Here is a 16,092-nt window from a genome sequence, read left to right on the forward strand (position 1 = left end):
ACACACACACACACACACACACACACACACACACACACACACACACACACACACACACACACACACACACACACACACCTGGTGTAGTCCATGATGGTGTTGAGGCGGTGGGCGATGGTAAGGACGGTGCAGTCCTCGAACTGGGAGCGGATGGTGGACTGGATCAGGTTGTCCGTCTCCATGTCAACAGCTGCTGTGGCCTCATCCAGAACCAGAATCTTGGTCTTCCTCAGCAGAGCTCTGGCCAGACACAGCAGCTGCCTCTGACCCACACTGGAGGGAAACACACGAGTCAGGTCAACTTCTGTGGATGGACTCTGGATGAAGACTACAGACCAGTGGAGCATGTAGGTGTGCAGCTCTACGGCGGTCCTACCTGAGGTTCTAGGTGTGCAGCTCTACGGCGGTCCTACCTGAGGTTCTAGGTGTGCAGCTCTACGGCAGTCCTACCTGAGGTTCTAGGTGTGCAGCTCTACGGCGGTCCTACCTGAGGTTCTAGGTGTGCAGCTCTACGGCGGTCCTACCTGAGGTTCTAGGTGTGCAGCTCTACGGCGGTCCTACCTGAGGTTCTAGGTGTGCAGCTCTACGGCGGTCCTACCTGAGGTTCTCTCCGCCTTCACTGCACTCGTGGCTCAGTTTGTCTGGGAGGCCGGACACGAAGCTCTTGAGGTGGGACAGCTCCAGAGCCCTCCAGACATCCTCGTCGGAGTAGGAGTCAAAGGGGTCCAGGTTCATCCTCAGGGAGCCTGAAAACACCACCGGGTCCTGCAGAGAGAGTCACACACCCCACCCGCCACCCCGGCCAGGATTAACTGGTGGTAATGTTACAGGCTGCTGTTACCATGGAGATGGAGGCTGCCTGTGACAAAGGCCTGTTTGCAACACTGCAAGTCAACAAACTTGTTGACATAGTTTTAACTGTGATGTCAGGTGGACTCTTCAGCCTGAAGATGAAACCATCTTTAAATGGTTTTAATAAATATATAACAGCGAGAGAGAGAAACAGTCTGACTATAGATTAAAAATCACAGATTTCTGGAGTTAAAGAACGATCTGAGTTCTCTTGGTGAAAAACACCAGGTGTCCTTCCTGCCTTCAGGACGTCCAGGTGATACGTGAAAGTCTTTTTACCTCCTGCTGTCCCACCTCTTCATGTCTCATGGCTGCTTTAGATCCTTTAAGATTGTTGTTTGGGCATTTTAAGTTATGTTTTTTCATTATTAATTTTCAAATCCTACATATGGTTTATTGGTAAAGTTTGTGGCCCTAATAATAATAATAATAATAATAATAATAATAATAGTAATAATAATCTCACCTTGATCAATCTATTGGACTAACGTGGCTTTATTTAAAGAATGAATAAAAATGACACGTATAATAAAAATCTTTTCATGATTTCTAGCAGCGTGTGTATGAAGGTCTACTGAAGTGTTTCCTGACTATAGACCGGTTTAAATGATACAGACGGTGCAGCTCCACATGTGTATCAGTGTATGAATACATACAATCATAACTTGTAGATATTACATGGTTCATGTCAGAACAGAGTGAACACTGTGTCCAGCTCAGTTTAGTGTTAGCATTCTTTAAAAGTGATCAGTGGGGAACGATTGAAGCTCTAGTGGTTCCTTCATGTAGCCACCCTAAGGCTGTAGTAATGCAATGCCAGCAAAAAACAGGGAAAATACTTCTTTTTTTTTTAATGACAACAGTCCCATAAACTATTGAATGATTTATGATTTGGTGACTGTTGAAAAAGTAAAAAATCAGGACCCATTTAGAACTAATATATGCCAATAAGCAGTACTGTGTCTGGAAATATGACCATGACTTTCACGAAGATGTCACCTTTCAGCTGCTGTTTCAAGGATGAATAACTGATGATATGTTTAGTGGCCTAAATATTATTTTCATCTTTAGTATATTGACCTATATTATTTTTATCTTTAGTAAGTTGACTGATATTATTTTTAGTAAGTTTACTACCGCTCCCACCTGGCTATGTGATGTACTTCAGTGAGCTCCCAGGTGTCCCTGTGGTTCTGAGTCCACTGACCTGTGGTATGATGGTGATTCTGGAGCGCAGCTCATGGAGGCCGAGCCCAGCGATGTCCACGCCATCAATGAAGATGTGACCCTCGGCTGCCTCAATGATCCGGAACAGTCCGAGCGTTAGAGACGACTTCCCTGCACCGGTCCGGCCCACAATACCCACCTTCAGGGGGAGGAGTCAGTACACATACATTAATACACATGAACACAAACCCCACCTTCAAGGGGAGGAGTCAGTATACACATTAACATACATTAACAAAAACTTCAGGTGGAGGAGTCAGTACACACACACACACACACACACACACACACACACACACACACACACACACACACACACACACACACACACACACACACACACACACACACACACACACAAGCACATTAACACAAACTCCACCTTCAGGGGGAGGAGTCAGTAAATGTTACACACCACAGACTTACGACACACACATCAACACTGTACACACTCCCCCCTCCATGAACCAGTAGACTAACGGGAGACTAACAGTAGAGTAATGGGAGACTAACAGTAGACTAACGGGAGACTAACAGTCGACTAACAGTAGAGTAATGGGAGACTAACAGTAGACTAACAGGAGACTAACAGTAGACTAACAGTAGAGTAATGGGAGACTAACAGTAGACTAACAGGAGACTAACAGTAGACTAACGGGAGAGTAATGGGAGACTAACAGGAGACTAACAGCAGAGTAATGGGAGACTAACGGGAGACTAATGGGAGACTAACAGTAGAGTAATGGGAGACTAACGGGAGACTAACAGTAGACTAACAGCAGAGTTATGGGAGACTAACGGGAGACGACAGACCTTCTCTCCTCCGTTAACAGTGATGCTGATGTTGCGGATGGCCGGGTCCAGGTTGTGGCGGTACCGCAGACCGAAGCCTCTGAAGTGGATGCAGCCGACGGTGGGCCACCCGGGAGGGAGGCTGGAGGGCTCATGTTTCCACTCTGCCTGGTGGTCAGAGGATGAAAGCTCATAGAGACACCTTCAGCTCCACATGATAACAGACACCATTTAGTTCTACTCCTGGTATCTCTAACTGGGGAAAAGTTCTACTTCAGTACAAAATACGAGTAAAACCTTCACAGTCAAAACTTTAAAGGATAAAAAGTTGATTATTCTGCAGCTGTGTTACATTCTTTTACCCGATTGGGGGATGATGGATGTGGTGTTTGTTTCTGTGTACCTCTTTCTCTGTGTCGCTGTACTGCTTCACTCTCTCCACAGCCACGATGTTGGTCTCCACGTCCGAGGACATCCTCACTAGCCAGGTCAGGGAGGCCGTCAGCTGCATGAAAAACAAACAAATATAATCAGTTTACAGATTATAAAAAAACCTATATTTTACTGTGTAAGTGATGTCCATCTCAAATTTCTGTGAAAGTTGAAGTTACAGGCAGCATATCTCAGAACTAAAATACTCAGATGTATTACAGGTAACAGCTACAATACCCATCACTGCCTTCTATATGATACGGTTGGATGGTCCTCTATTCAACAGAGATGTGACACTCACTGGCATCTCTTTATTTATAAAGCTCTGATTGGAAAACTGCCCAGTTACCTGTCTGAAATGCTCATATACAGACGGGCCTCACCAGACCCGCTCCACTAACCGGCTCTTATTCCACATGTTAGGACTGAGCTGGGAAAGTCTGCTTTTAACTTTTAACTGCACCAGAGTCCTGCAACAAAATACAGAATCTCCTTAAAATCGATTCACTTACTCCTTTCACACATTTCCAAAGCTTGATTTAAAATCTCCAAACTTCTATTTGTAATTACAAATACCCTCTTTATTGTTTTATATCCAGTTTTATATAACTGTATTTTACTCAAACTACATAAGTTATATTTTAATGCTTCTTATATAACCTTCCTGTTTTATGTTTTAGTTGATTTTAATTCATCGTTAAGGTTAATCTTCCTTCATCTGACAGTAAATGGTTAACGATAAGCTCAACTGTGGTACAGTCTTATCTCAACTTGTCTTATTGCTGTGATCACTGCCATTGTGTTTTTATTTCTGTTTGTTCTTTGCTCTGTAAATGCCTCAATGTTGTTGTAAATGAGGGTCGCCCTCAATGACTTCTGAAGTATAAATAAAGGTTGACTGAACTTTAACTTCAAACCAGATACAGACTCTTTGAAAGGATTTCCTCTGTGGTGGTATTATTATTATTATCAATAAATATATTCTGTAATCTGTGTGCGCCCCTGCAGAGGAGAAGACCCGTCGGCGGTCCCGCCGGTGTGAGTACCTGCAGGGCGTAGGAGATGGACAGCCCCATGATGCCCGGGCTGAGGCTCTCTCTGGCGATGACGGCGAACAGAGCGGCAAACAACACGATGCAGTTTCCTACGAACTCCAGGCGAACCGCCAGCCACCTGCACGAACACACACTTCATGAGCTCAGCGGGGAGGAGGAGACCGCTATGCTACCAACAATGGGGAAACATCAGAGAGATGCCGGTTTACACCGCAGGTGTCCGGGGACCGAAGGGCACCTGTTAGCGATGATGCTGGGGTAGTAGGCCTTCTGGTTGTGGTCCACCCGCTGGTCGCTCTCGCTGATGAAGCGCTCCTGCTCGCCGAACGCTCGGATGACGGAGGTGCCCAGCAGGGTCTCGTTGAAGTGGGTGTAGATGGGGGAGCGGCTGACCGACTCCAGGCGCTTCAGCTGACGAGACGATGCCACGTAAAACCTCTGCAGGGAGAACGGAGAGAAAAAGCGGACTGACACGTCTAACGGACTAAAATTAGATTGAAAACGGATGGAAGAAGTGCTCCCAACCGACCTGCACGAAGAAGTAGAGCAGCCCGAGGAACGGGATGATGATGGCGACCAGCGGCGTGGCGACCAGGATGACCACGCAGGAGCCCAACACGTTGAACATGGAGCCCATGAACATCTTGATGATGCTGGGGATCACCGAGTCGATGGTGTCCATCTCCTTGGCGAAGCGGCTCACCAGGTTGCCGCTGGGCGTTCGTTCAAAGAAGGACATGGGCGAGCGCAGGACGTCATACATCATGGACTGGTGGAGGCAGCGGGACGCCAGGATGCCCCCGATGGACATGGACAGGGAGTAACAGAAGACGGCCACGCCTGCAGGACAGAACAGTGGGGGGGGGTTTCACAAGATCATTTATACATGCAGAGGACTGGAAACATACTCTACTGGAGCTGAAGAGAATCACTGCTTGAGTTGCAACTTCACGACCGTGTCAAGAACCAGTCAAACATTTGGGCTTTTTAAATCCTAAACTGCTCATGTTTTACGTGGAACAACGATCCGAGCACCTCTCTGTCCAGTTCCTATTCTGAAACGAAATTCTGAAAAACGAGGCACTTTTTGAAAATGTATTTGTCCCTCGATTTGGAAACCGTTTACAAACCAAGCGGTGACCTCACTGACAGTTGATACCCGGTCTGGATGTTCTGAACTGGTCAAAACGCAGACAGGTTATCGGCGGCCACGACGACGCGAAGGGGCAAAAGGATCGACTGTCCCGTTGGATGTTGTACGTTTTTGACATTGCGTAGTGCGGTAGAACATAAAGCTGCAGACAGACTCCAGGCACAATCATCTTCAGTATTATGTCTCCTGATTCAGTGTCTGTGTGAATGATAAAACCAGCCCCCTCCCTCCTCCTTCTCCTCTTCCTCTTCCTCACCCTGAGACAGGCCCAGACCCCCGTACACCCCGAGCCTCATCAGGCGGCCCGGCTGCGTGCCATTGACCACGGGGTCGTCGGTCCACAGGCTCAGCCAGTAGTTGGAGAAGATGGAGACGAGGTGGTGGGTGAGGAAGAGCAGCAGGCTGATTATGGACAGCAGCACGCCGATGGCCTTCATGTACGCCCAGAAGACAGACAGCTTGACCTGCAGAGGGAGAGGACGCCACTGTCACTTCCTGTACATGGATCCCACCATGCTGCACTGTTCTCCGCAGGAAACCTCGACTCACCCTCCCGGTGCTCGCCTTGTCTGCCTCTGTCAGCTTCCCCCCCCCGCGGCTCTTCTTCAGCTCCTCGTCCTCCTTCAATGTCGGGGATGCTCCGGACACACTGTTGACACCTGCAGTGCTGCACGCACGCACGCACGCACGCACGCACACACACACACACACACACACACACACACACACACACACACACACACACACGCACACACGCACAACACGGACGCACAACACGGATGCACAACACACAACATCGTAATCAGAATCTGCTGAAACTATTAACAACATAAAGTAAATTTTTTCAAACAAAAATCTCTTCATTAACAAAATTAACTCCTGATTTCCAATCAGAAAGTCTCTGCTCCTGTTTTCATCACCAAATAAAACTCTGTTCACGGAGAAAACCTGAACAAGAGGAGAAACATGAAGTGACGGGGTTTGTGGGAAATGTGGTCTTCACATTAAAATGATCTGATTAAATGTTTGTGATCAAAGGAAGTGATTCCATATTACTGGATGTTAAATGAGTTTTATCGACACGTCCAGTTGTCAGAGACGTCTCTTTGTTTGTTTCATCCAGCAGGTCTATGTGTTGAATGAACATGAATTAAACAGCATCTAAAGCTCTTATTTTGACAGCTGATGTAGTCCTTGTTTCTATATTCCAGTCACAGACGGTCTGTTCTGGAAACATACGCAGCTTTTAGGACCTTGTAGGAACTTTGAGCTTCACGGTTCTCTAAATTCAATAAATAAATAAAATAAGATTAGAACTAAAATATTTCTGAGATGTGCAGCATGATTATTATCACAGGAAGTGATTACAGATTCATTCCTTTATTGCAATCTTTTCAAATTTTCGCAATTGTACTGCAAAAAACTCACTTAAGACTCCGCAAATTACATGTATATTTTTGAGAAAATCTGCATTTTGATGGATTTTTGAAGGAATCAATCACAAATGACTCGCAGAGGGACTTATTGTTGAGGAAGCCTGCATGTAGACCCGCTGCAACCATCAACTTCTCCCTTTGACAGACGGTTCAGACACACTGTGGTGGACCGACTCACCCGATCAGAGCCGGCACACTGCCGTTCTCCACTCCTTTGGTGCCGCTCTTCGGGACAGGTTCTGAATGTGGGGAGGAAACTGAAACAGAATAAGTTGTACGAGGCACTTTCAGACATCCTCTTTATAGAATTACAATCGATACTCTCTCCACTTTAAAATACGGTATTTATAATGAATAGTTTGAAATAACGTGTTTCTCACCGTCGTTGTCCGTCTGCTCGACGGCTGCGTACGTTCGCAGGAAGTCGGAGAAGGCTCCCTCTGTGGCCATCAGCTGCTGGTAGGAGCCCACCTCGGTGATCTCTCCGTCCAACATCACCAGGATCAGGTGGGCTTGGGGCAGGTAGTTCAAGCCGTGAGTCACCAGCACACGAGTCTGCACGCATACAGATACATTTAGCAGGCTGGTGTGTGTGAGAGGTGAATCCTGAAGTCAGGTAACGATTTCCAAACTGAGAATCATATTCATGCATAAACCAAATATTAAACTACAATCTTTACCTGTTTTACTTAAAATATTCATCAGAGAGCCGTTAGCCTTGTTAGCGGCGTGACTCGGGGGAGGGGATGTTGGTTAGCTGCTTGGTTAATTGGTTGGTCAGGTAGTTGGTCAGTTTGTTGGTTGGTCAAGTGGTCAGCTGGTTGGTTAGCTGGTTGGTTAGGTGGTTGGTCCACTGGTTGGTCAGCTGGTTGGTCCACTGGTTGGTCAGGTAGTTGGTCAACTGGTTGGTCAGGTGGTCGGTCCGCTGGTCAGCTAGTTGGTTAGGTGGTTGGTCAGCTAGTTGGTCAGCTGGTTGGTCAGGTGATCCGCTGTTTGGTCCGCTGGTTGGTCAGATGGTCGGTCCGTTGGTTGGTCCGCTGGTTGATCAGGTAGTTGGTCAGGTAGTTGATTAGGTGGTTGGTCAGCTGGTTGGTCAGGTAGTTGGTTAGGTGGTCAGCTGGTTGGTCAGGTAGTTGGTTAGGTGGTCAGCTGGTTGGTCAGGTGGTTGGTCAGTCCACATCTGCTGACGCTGTAGCTCGGACTACTTACTGAGGAGGTTCTAGCTCGGTCTTGCTCTGTGCACATCACGGCGGTGCACTGTGTTCGTGTGCAACAGTAGTATCTGAACTTTCTGTTCCACCATCGTTCAATGAAAACACCTTAAAGTGCTTCAGGTTGGTTAATCTGGAGATGCTACACACCTTGTCCTTCAGCAGTCCTTGTGGGCCGATGACGCGCTCGAAGATGTGTTTCCCTACGTGGGCGTCGACAGCAGACAGCGGGTCATCCAGCAGGTACACAGCACGGTCACAGTACACGGCTCGGGCCAAACTCACCCTCTGCTTCTGACCTCCGGACAGATTCACTCCCTGGACAGACAGACAGGTGAGAGACAAGGTAAGACCCCTTCATCATTTCAAACCTGTGGTCACGTCTACGGGTCTGATTTATTTAATAAAAGTACTAAATTACGTGTTTGTTCCAAAGGTTTGCACATTTATTTTGCTGGGGATTTTTTTTTTCTCTCCTATATTTACTTTCAGGTTCAGTAAATATCATTACAAGGTCATAAATGTATCTGTTTATTTCCCCCTCCCAGTATTTTACACGTTCAAGTAGAAACATCCAATATTGCAGATGCATTCTGGGAAAGACGCAAAACGGACTCTGTGTGAAAAATTTCACATTTTGAAAGATGAAATTCTCACTGCACGTCTTTTGAAATGGGTTGAACAACAGAGACAACCGGACAAGCTGAAGCTCCTTTGTGTTGGACTGACAGGGAGTCAGAGGCACCTACAAAACCTTCCGAGTACAAGGAGGCCAGAGGGACCCGTGCAGGAAGCAAAAAACTACACAAAGACACGACAGCACGCCGCTCTACATGACACTACTGTGTTAGAAGACCAGCACCAAATCAGACAGCTCAAATTAACATGTCTGAGACTTTGGACTTAAAGGTGAATTAGAAAAAGCTCAAACTATAAAAAGACGATATGATACCGGTGAATGAAAACCTGAAGGAGATAGTGCTTGCTGTTCACTGATGGACGGGAAAATGCTCGGCTTTGGATCTTTTCTACCGCTTTATCAGCACAGAGTCTGACATGTAGATAACCGGGACTAACACTCATCCTCCAGCAGCTCCATCCTGTGGATGAACAGACGGTCAGCTGATACCTTCTCTCCAATCTCCGTCTCATCTCCTGCAGGAAGGCTCTCCAGGTCAGGCTGCAGGGCACACGCCTCCACCACACGCTGGTACCACGCCTCTCTCCTCTCCTGACCAAACACAATGTTGTCCTTCAGGGTGGAGTTCTGGATCCAGGCCTGCTGGGGTACGTAGGCCACAGAGCCCTGCAGGAGAAAACAAACAAACAAACACACACACACACACACACACACACACACACACACACACACACACACACACACACACACACACACACACACACACACACACACACACACACACACACACACACACACACACACACACACACACACACACACACGTTCTGTAGTTGATAAGAAGCAGTCAGACAAAGTGCAGTCCGGCTCCCTAAAGGACAAACCTCTCTGATTTCATGTTCCCACGGCTCATAGAGGAGCACCAGCTGTTAGAACAACAACAGTACGTCATCACAGAGTGTTTCTTTTAGCACCTTACACTCTGACCACTTCCTGCTGTCCCTGACAGCTCGTTAGATGTAGTTCTCTGAGCTAACTAAACAAACAAAAGCAAAGTACAAAAATCTTTCGTTTTTTAAAAATTAAAACTACATTAAAATAACAATTTACTGTGAAATCTTACACCAGATACTTCTGATTGGTCAAAAATATCCTCCACAAACTTGAACCATCTCCAGAAGGTGATTTTGCTGCTTGTTCTAATAATAACAGTCAGTTTGTATTCTGTAATCTTCTGTATGTCCATAATGTTCTCTGAGGTGGTTTTATTGGTAAGGAAAGAGTCCTGGGTTCATTGTTGTTTGTCAGTCATCTGATTCTTCCTCCAGATGTTCACTGATGGACAGTTTGACGAGGATGTGATCTGACATTTTAGCTGCTTGTCAGAGGAAAACTACACAATATAAAAGGTGTCTTTATTATAAAGCAAAAATCAAAGGTTTTTGATTTGTAGCCAAAACTAACAAAACTGAGATCAAACTTGTTTGCAATAATAAAGAATTCTCAGTTCATATATTTGTATTTACAAACTTGATTTTTGATTGCAATGAGAGAAATTTGCTCTCAAAACAGTTTTTTTTCCTGTATAATAAAACCCTCAAAATACCTTCATACATTATACCTTATTATCACAAGATTAGAACGACTACATATGAAAATTAAGTGTCAAACTAAGTATGACTCGTGTTCTGCTGGTGTGGTTGGAAATTCTGTAAACAACATTTTTCTTTATTAAATGTGATTTCTGCGCTGCTTTAACCCTTCTGCATCACTGCATCAGCAGGTTTCATGTTGCACTGCTGGGAGTCTGTGTGTGTCTGTGTGTGTGTTTGTGTTTGTGCGTGTTACCTTCACAGCTACTGTTCCTTCCAGTTTGTCCATCTCTCCCAGCAGGGCAGAGAGCAGCGAGGACTTCCCGGAGCCCACGTGTCCCACCACGGCCACCAGAGATCCTTCTGGGACTGACACGTTCAGCCTGGACACACACAGAGACTCAGATCAGTTCAGATCCCATTAAACAATATTCAGGTTCATTTAATAATGAAGACATTATTTCACACTCATCTATCTGTATGTGTTCTTTCTAAGAAACACCTATAAATAACTACATCATTATTATTTCTTCATGAAGGGATGTCAGTATGGACAAGAGAAACTACTTCAGTGACCAACGACAGACTTCACTGTCCTGCCTGAACAAACTGTATACATATGGTATTAAGTAAGTTGTGTGTTCAAGGTGTTGAAAACATGAAACCTCTCTATGTGAACACACTGAAGGCTCCTGAGGACAGACAACACACACCTCTTTAGTGTCGGAGATTCATTCCTGGACCAGCTGAAAACACCGTCCTCGATGGTGATGCTGTGTGAAGCTGGGAAGAAGAAAAAAAGGAGATGGATGACAATAGTGTATTAGAAATAAATGGAGATCACAGGAGAGAAGACTCACAGCCTGACACGGCTTTGTGCTCCACGCTGTCCTCCTGCAGCTCCTCATGAGACAGAAACACTCGGAGACGCTTCAAGGACACGCTGGCCTGAAGACGGACAAAGAAGAGGAACGAGAGCATGACACAGGTGGAAGAGTAAAATCACGTTCAACAAGCAAATTAGGTCATCAACAACCACATTCAAAGATGGATTCTACAGACATGTAGCTGCCTTGGCCTCTAACAGCAGAAGTAAGGATGGTTCAGAGTCACCTGTGTCTCTTCGAACTATTAGTTTTACCCAAAAGGAAGGTTTTAAATGTAATCTTTAAACTAGAGAAGGTGTCTGTCTCCTGAACCAGAACGTAGAGCTGCTTCGTTGGGGGAGGAGTCTGGAAGATGAAGCTCCGCCTCCATTCATTCAACCACACATCAGCCTGCACTCTGAGAGAGAAGTCTGAGTCTCAGTGAACCTGATGGAAGATATTCCCTCCTGAGTTATTGTGTTCCAGAGAATGAGACAGACGTGAGGTCACAGTGAACTTGACCTCTGACCCCCAAAACCGAACCACTTTATCCATGTGACCAAGTGAATGTTTGTACCAGAGTATTCAGAAATCCTCTGTGTTCTTTCTCCTGAAGATCTTTGGCTGACCACTCTTTTCTTGAAATAAAACCAGTCATGTGACTAAAAATCTGCCCCAGATATGATCAGCTGTTTCTCTCCTGCTGCTGCTCAGTGTCAGTTGATGGATTTTCATCTCGACAGCCGAGTTCTACGACTCCAATCAAACTCTGGTGGAGACAACAGGGTGGTGAACACTGACCTGCACCATGCTGCTGATGACCATCGGCAGCATGTTGAGAGGAAAACGCAGGATGTTGAAGAGCGCCAGAGACACGAAGGCCTTCTGGGCATCGAGCACGTTCTGTTCATCGATCAGCACGTAGACGGTGAACGTAGACAGGGCGACCTACACCGCGATGTAGAGGGACACAACGGGATCTTAGCGGGATTGTGGTGCTCTTCAATGAATTCTGATGACATTTGTATATGCAGAAAATGAGACAATTCGAGTGAATAAAGTTTCCCTCCGACTAAACTGCTGCTTTATTTTGAATTCTGGACACTGTGTGACACCCATCTTGCCGTTGTGTCATCGTCTCCGGTTTGTGCAGATGCTGACGCTGGCCTGGATGTCTGTAGTTGGAACATGCAACATGATTTGAGGTCTCGACACTCACCAGGAACGGTGCACAGACCCACGTGAAGGTGGACACAGCTCCCAGGTACGCAGCCTTCTTCAGGACCTTCAGCTCACTCTCCCGGATCTCGGACACCTTGTCCTTGAAGGCCAGCTCCCAGGCGTACAGCTTCAACACTTTGATGCCATTCATCATCTCGTTCATCAGCTTGATGCGGTTGTCCTTACTCTTCATCTGAGCCACCTGCTCAACACACTCGCACAGTACGGAAAGGAAGCGGACAGGAGGTGAACTGTGGATCCTCTGTGTGTGTTGTATATGTGTCAGAGTGGAACTTCCTCTGAATACACCACCTAACATCACGCACAGGTTTCTATCTGAACATTACACAAGGCTGGAAAAGGCCAGTGAGCAGACCGAGTCAGTCCGTCCACAAAATAGTGATCTTGCCATCGCAACAATTAACGCAAATTCAAGAAATGTCCACGATATCACTGTGTTTAGGCACATACACTATGTGTTGAATTAATATAGTTTGAAAAGCATTTGAAGCCCTTATTTTAACAGAATATATTGCCTTTCTTTTATATATATATATATTTTTAAAGCTACATCACTGATATATTTTTGGTGATTTTTTTTCCCTCATCCCGCAATTTTTGCTAATTTCACCAGTGATATTGCAATTTTGGAGAAAAGCAGCTGAAAAATCAAAAACATTTTTGATTGGAAGAGACACAAAAACACTGTGAAATCCTGTTGGGAGTGAAAAGTCATGAAATTCTTCAAGGATGTAAGAGACGTGTGCGTGACAGCATGTGTGTGACGGCGTATGTGTGACGGCGCATGTGTGACGGCGCGTGTGTGACGGCGCATGTGTGATGGGGCGTGTGTGACGGCGCGTGTGACAGCAGGTGATAGAGTGCGTGACAGGGCGTGTGTGACGGCATGTGTGTGACGGCGTGTGTGACGGCGCGTGTGTGACGGCGCGTGTGACAGCAGGTGATAGAGTACGTGACAGAGCGTGCGTCATAGCGTGCGTGACAGCGTGTGTCTGTGATTAAGTCCCACCTGGTAGGTTTTGGTTTTCATGGCAATGACAGCATTAACAGGAACCATCAGAACCATCACAGCCACTCCGGCCAGCACAGACGGACCCAGGTTCTGCACAGCAACAGATACAGACACAATACAAACACACAGAGTTCACTAATGTTCACTATCATCACTACAACATGCCAGACATCTGATTGGCTACAGATCATTTCCTGCTAAAAAAATTATTTGTGAATCATACCATTTCAGTGGAGTCTAAAAAAAACTCACAAATAAATCCTGTGAGATTCACACATTAAATGTAGTTATTAAATGTAAAAATTCAACATATTTTTATGTTAACGTAACAGCATCCAAATGTTTTTGAAAATACTTGTAAATTTTTTTATTTCTACTTACATTTTCTTAAAATGAGAAATTATTTTGTATGCATTAGAAATATATTTATGAAACTTATCTTTTTATACGCGTTTTCTTTTTTACATTTATAGATACATATTTTGTGTGCACTGAAATCTGTTTTTGTGGAGACGTTTATCTATAAACTTTGAAATATATGCGTGAATCCTTCCTTGTGCATTCACTGATTATAAGAGTGATGTGACTCCATAGATTTTTAGCTTTATTACCTCATTATACATTCATTCATATATAAAGGACCATACACACAAAATGGTATGTTTCCTCTTTAAATACCGACTCCAGGATGTCCATTGCTTTGAGTATTAATGACTTTGGAGTGCTGAGAGTACAGTGTGCAGCGTGTCTGTAGTACTGTACCTGCCACAAGAAGTAGAGAGCCAGCACCACCTGCAGAGGGGCCGACCATATCATGTTGATGTAGGTGACGAGATCCATGAAGCGCTGAGCGTCCACCGACATCAGGTTGACGATCTCTCCCACTGTGGAGGTGCGGCGAGCTGCGCTGCTGATGACCAAGGCCTGAAAGAGGAGATCAGGGAGGAACCGTTTAACTGGAGAGTCACGTGACCCTCCGTTCACGTGACTCAAGGACCCAAGTAGGGTAGGGGGTCCCATTTCTTTAAGGGATAGAGGGGATGGAGTGGTAGTGGTCATCTAGCCCTCCATCTAGCCCTTCACCTAGCCCTCCACCTAGCCCTCCACCTAGCCCTCCATCTAGCCCTCCACCTAGCCCTCCATCTAGCCCTCCAGCTAGCCCTACAACTAGCCCTCCATCTAGCCCTCCAATCTAGCCCTCCAACTAGCCCTCCAACTAGCCCTACATTTAGCCCTCCAAACAGAGTGATTTTAGATGCAGACTCCAATGGGGCAGTAGAAAAGAAACTGAAGCAACATAACACGAAAATAAAAGCTATTTCAGGTTCAAACAAATGGAATGAAGTCCTGCTTGTGGGCGGATTTTTTGAGATACACTATTTTGGTCATCATACTGTATTTTTCCATAAATTGAATAATCAAATTCCTGAGACAAATTTATTAATTAGAAAATGGAGCACATCAACAGTATCCCAAATTCACCTAAATTATTTTAAGTTTAAGATATTAAGTCCTATTCGCTCTAGCTCTGTTCTGAATGGTGGCTCCTCAACGAGGGTTCGGGCCACATCCACAACCTGGATTGGATTTGACTGTGCTGTATTTTGAACCTTAACATCAACAGAATACGTTCTGTGAACTTCAGACGTTAATGTACCTTCCTGTAGACAGCTCCGATGATGGCGGTGCGCAGGCGCATGCCTGAGACAAAGCACACGTGGAAGTACCGCTGGAGGATGAGCGACTGCACACAGTTACATATGAAGAGCAGGGCGGTGTAGAAAAAGCCCTGCCAGGAGGGGGCGCTGGAGTCATTGACAAAGCGGATCAGCAGCCTGCAAGAATCAAGTGAAGAAAGACAACAATTTATGGATGTTTTGAGTAATAATTAAACCAGCAACAAACTACTGCAGCGTCCACATGTGTACCGAGAGGTTTCTAATTATCACCCTGACAGCTTAATGGAATAAATTTTAAAGGCTTCCTCCGATGAAAACATTTTCAGTCTTGCTGGCGTGCCCATGTGGTGATTTTAATGAAATCAGTAGTCAACACATCAGCTGAGTGTTTCCACTTTGTAACTGCAGTGTACCAATGACAGACATGGGGTTATGCATATTAATAGATCTCTCAGAAAAGACTTGTTGACGTGTCATTTTGATGATGTGTTTTAAGGGTTTAATCAATGCAACTTTAATGGCAAAGATTCATTTATTTCCTTCCATTTCCTCCACAACAATGTCATCTAGGCCTAGTTTCCATTATTGTATTTCAGTCAAAGTCATGTGTTTACTAATAATGAACCCAAAAACTGCTCATGTGACATGTCCCGGCATTACAGGTTAATGAAGAGAACCTGAACAACTACTGACTGGTGCACAGTGGATGTTTCTGTGCCACATTCGTCAAGTTCCCTTTTTTTATATATAACACCATACTAGAATACAACACCAAGGATGGAGCTTTGATTAAGATCAGTGAAAACTCCACCAAATAAACCCTTTAATTGTGAAAAATAAATAAAGAAACCTCTGGAAGAGCAGCTGTAGATGGACCCCTCTTTTAGGAGAAACAGACATGCA

General features: G+C 45.4%; 1 protein-coding gene across 1 annotated transcript in view; it reads right to left on the reverse strand.

Annotated features, from left to right (window-relative positions):
* abcc1 (ATP binding cassette subfamily C member 1 (ABCC1 blood group)) overlaps positions 1-16,092 on the reverse strand; it is a 31,593-nt gene that overhangs the window by 804 nt on the left and 14,697 nt on the right. The window contains exons 9-30 of the mRNA XM_069710265.1: positions 15,168-15,345; positions 14,273-14,434; positions 13,508-13,600; positions 12,476-12,679; positions 12,058-12,204; positions 11,251-11,338; positions 11,104-11,173; positions 10,647-10,773; positions 9,288-9,464; positions 8,309-8,476; positions 7,328-7,502; positions 7,126-7,204; positions 6,061-6,178; positions 5,768-5,975; positions 4,888-5,198; positions 4,597-4,796; positions 4,350-4,476; positions 3,275-3,376; positions 2,893-3,039; positions 2,060-2,218; positions 599-765; positions 79-273 (exon numbers count right to left, since the gene is read on the reverse strand). Coding sequence (XP_069566366.1) covers positions 79-273; positions 599-765; positions 2,060-2,218; positions 2,893-3,039; positions 3,275-3,376; positions 4,350-4,476; positions 4,597-4,796; positions 4,888-5,198; positions 5,768-5,975; positions 6,061-6,178; positions 7,126-7,204; positions 7,328-7,502; positions 8,309-8,476; positions 9,288-9,464; positions 10,647-10,773; positions 11,104-11,173; positions 11,251-11,338; positions 12,058-12,204; positions 12,476-12,679; positions 13,508-13,600; positions 14,273-14,434; positions 15,168-15,345 — 3,402 coding nt within the window. The remainder of the gene's footprint in view (positions 1-78; positions 274-598; positions 766-2,059; positions 2,219-2,892; positions 3,040-3,274; positions 3,377-4,349; positions 4,477-4,596; positions 4,797-4,887; positions 5,199-5,767; positions 5,976-6,060; positions 6,179-7,125; positions 7,205-7,327; positions 7,503-8,308; positions 8,477-9,287; positions 9,465-10,646; positions 10,774-11,103; positions 11,174-11,250; positions 11,339-12,057; positions 12,205-12,475; positions 12,680-13,507; positions 13,601-14,272; positions 14,435-15,167; positions 15,346-16,092) is intronic.

The sequence above is a fragment of the Brachyistius frenatus genome, unplaced genomic scaffold (genome assembly GCF_029030835.1).
Source record: "Brachyistius frenatus isolate BFR_SWC_R1_liver_20210118 unplaced genomic scaffold, ASM2903083v1 Contig_90, whole genome shotgun sequence".
Lineage (NCBI taxonomy): Eukaryota > Metazoa > Chordata > Actinopteri > Embiotocidae > Brachyistius > Brachyistius frenatus.